The sequence below is a fragment of the Geospiza fortis genome, unplaced genomic scaffold (genome assembly GCF_000277835.1).
Source record: "Geospiza fortis unplaced genomic scaffold, GeoFor_1.0 scaffold1089, whole genome shotgun sequence".
In the NCBI taxonomy this organism is placed as follows: Eukaryota; Metazoa; Chordata; class Aves; order Passeriformes; family Thraupidae; genus Geospiza; species Geospiza fortis.
The window spans coordinates 95,961-99,381 of NW_005054717.1; the positions used below are offsets into that span (position 1 = coordinate 95,961).

The 3,421-nt window shown below is 56.2% G+C and overlaps 1 protein-coding gene across 1 annotated transcript in view; it reads left to right on the top strand.

The window, feature by feature from the left end:
* The first annotated feature begins 334 nt into the window (after nt 1–334).
* LOC102033701 (adaptor related protein complex 1 subunit sigma 1) overlaps nt 335–3,421 on the top strand; it is a 5,100-nt gene continuing 2,013 nt past the window's right edge. Inside the window, exons 1-3 of the mRNA XM_005430949.1 lie at nt 335–513; nt 1,553–1,661; nt 2,797–3,009. Coding sequence (XP_005431006.1) covers nt 335–513; nt 1,553–1,661; nt 2,797–3,009 — 501 coding nt within the window. The remainder of the gene's footprint in view (nt 514–1,552; nt 1,662–2,796; nt 3,010–3,421) is intronic.

Here is a 3,421-nt window from a genome sequence, read left to right on the forward strand (position 1 = left end):
CAGTTCCCTCCCAGTCCATCCCAGTCCCTCCCAGTTCCCTCCCAGTCCATCCCAGTCCATCCCAGTCCATCCCAGTCACTCCCAGTCCATCCCAGTCCATCCCAGTCCATCCCAGTTCCCTCCCAGTTCCCTCCCAGTCCATCCCAGTCCCTCCCAGTCCCTCCCAGTTTGATCCCAGTTCCATCCCAGTCCCTCCCAGTCCATCCCAGTGCCCCCAAATCCCCTTAAAACTCCTCCAAATCCCCCCAAAACTCCCCCAAACCCCTTCCCAGTCCCTCCCAGTCCCTCCCAGTCCCTCCCAGTTCCCCCCAGTGACCCCCGCCCCACACCCCAGATGCGGTTCATGCTGCTGTTCAGCCGCCAAGGGAAACTGAGGCTGCAGAAGTGGTACCTGGCCACGGCCGACAAGGACAAGAAGAAGATGGTGCGGGAGCTGATGCAGGTGGTGCTGGCCAGGAAGCCCAAAATGTGCAGCTTCCTCGAGTGGAGGGACCTCAAGGTGGTCTACAAGAGGTACAGAAAAAAAAAAACCCCAAAAAAAAATGGTGGGAAGCGAGGTTTGGTCGTCAAAAAAATGAAAAAGTTGAGGGGAAATCGAAAGGAACGGGGATTCGCGGGAAAAACAAGGGATTTTCTGAGCCAGAAATGGGTGGGTTGGCCGTGGTGGGGATGACCAGGGTGGGTTGATTATGGTTGGGTTGACCATGGTCAAGTTGACCATGTTGGGTTGACCATGATGGGTTGACCATGGTTGGGTTGACCATGGTCAAGTTGACCATGTTGGGTTGACCATGATGGGTTGACCATGGTTGGGTTGATCATGGTTGGGTTGACCTTCATGAGTTGACTGTGATGGGTTGATCATGGTTGCGTTGACCATGATGGTTTGACCATGGTCAAGTTGACCATGATGGGTTGATCATAATGGGTTGACCATGGTTGGCTTGACCATGATTGAGTTGACCATGATGGGTTGACCATGGTTGGGTCAACCTTCATGAGCTGACCATGGCTGGCTTGACCATGGTTGAGTTGACCTTGATTGGGTTGACCTTCATGAGTTGATCATGATGGGTTGACCACAATGAGTTGACCATGCTTGGATTGACCATGGTTGGGTTAACCATGATGGGTTGACCATGATTGAGTTGACCATGGTTGGCTTGACCATGGTTGAGTTGACCTTGATTGGGTTGACCATGATGGGTTGATCATGGTCAATTGATCGTGGTTGGGTTGACCATGATGGGTTGACCTTGATGACTTGACCTTGATGAGTTGACCACGATGAGTTGACCACGATGAGTTGACCACAATGGCTTGACCACCCTTGACCTGACCCTGCTGACGCCTGGAGTCTCCTCGAGGCCACATCCCTGTGCCTTGGTGGGTCCTGGTGGCCATGGGGACATCCCCACGTCCACGTTGGGTCCTGGTGGCCATGGGGACATCCCCACATCCACGTTGGGTTCTGGTGGCCATGGGGACGTCCCCATGTCCACGTTGGGTTCTGGTGGCCATGGGGATGTCCCCACCTCCTGATGTCCCCCAGGTACGCCAGCCTGTACTTCTGCTGCGCCATCGAGGGCCAGGACAACGAGCTGATCACGCTGGAGCTCATCCACCGCTACGTGGAGCTGCTCGACAAGTACTTCGGCAGCGTGAGTGGGGACGCGGCCCCGGGGGGACACCACGGGGATGTCCTGGGGCCACCAGAAACACCTCGGGGACGTCAGGGACACCTCAGGGTCACCAGAAACATCTCAAGAGCATCAAGGACATCCCAGGGTCGCCAGGGACACCCCGGGGTCACCAGAAACACCTCAGGGTCACCAGAAACGTCTCAGGGACATCAGGGACACCTCAGGGACCTCAGAAACATCTCAGGGTCATCAGGGACATCCCAGGGACATCAGGGACACCTCAGGGACATCCTGGGGTCACCAGAAACATCTCAGGATCATCAGGGACACCTCAGGGACATCAGAAACATCTCAGGGACATCCTGGGGTCACTAGAAACATCTCAGGGACATCAGAAACATCTCAAGAGCATCAAGGACACCCCAGGGTCACCAGGGACATCTCAGGGACACGTCAGGCGTCATCAGGGACACCTCAGGGTCATCAGAAACATCTCAGGGACATCAGGGGGACACCAGGGACACACCAGAGACATGCCGGCGTCACCAGAGATGTCCTGGGGTCATCAGGGTCACCTCAGGGACAACAGGGTCATCTCAAGGACATCCTGTGGTCACCAGAAACATCTCAGGGACATCAGGGACACCTCAGGGACATCTCAGGGTCGTCAGAAACATCTCAGGGACATCCCAAGGTCATCAGGGACATCCCAGGGTCACCAGGAACATCTCAGGGACACCAGGGACACATCAGGGTCACCAGAAACATCTCAGGGACACCAGGATCACCTCAGGATCATCAGGGACACCTCAGGGACATCCTGGGGTCACCAGAAACATCTCAAGAACATCAGGGTCACCTCAGGGTCACCGGGGACACCTCAGAGACACCTCAGGGACATCCCGAGGTCATCAGGGACATCCTGTGGTCACCTGAACATCTCAAGGACATCTCAGGGGTCACCAGGGACATCTCAGGGACATCAGGGACACCTCAGGGACATCTTGTGGTCACCAGAAACATCTCAGGGACATCAGGGACACCTCAGGATCATCAGGGACCCCTCAGGGTCATCTCAGGGTCACCTGGGCCACCCCAAGGTTCTCCAGGAGCCCCTCAAGTGCCACCAAGAGCCCCCCAATGTCCCGGGCAGGTGTGTGAGCTGGACATCATCTTCAACTTCGAGAAGGCCTACTTCATCCTGGACGAGTTCGTGATGGGCGGCGAGATCCAGGACACCTCCAAGAAAAGCGTCCTCAAGGCCATCGAGCAGGCGGACCTGCTGCAGGAGGTGGGGACACCCCGAAAATCCCCCCGAAAAATCCCAAAAAAATCCCCAAAAATCCCAAAAACTCCACGGGGAGGGGTTGGAGAACCCAAAAATCCAAAAAAATCCCCCAAAAATCCACCAGGAGGGGATGGGGACACCCCAAAATCCATGGAGGTTCTTTTAGGGTCGTGGTGAGTCCAAAAATCCACTGGGAGGGGTTGGAGAACCCAAAAAGTCCCGAAAAAATCCCCAAAAAATCCCAAAAAATCCGGTGGGTGGGGTTGGGGACGCCCCAAAATCCAGGGGGGACCTGGTGGGGTCGTGGTGGGTCCAAAATCCATGGGGAGGGGGGCGTGGACCCCCCAAACTGGGACTGAGCCCCCCCAAACTGGGACAGAGCCCCCTCAAACTGGGACAGAGCCCCCAAACTGGGATTAAACCCCCCTCAAACTGGGACAGAGCCCCCCCAAACTGGGACAGAGCCCCCCCAAACTGGGACAGAGCCCCC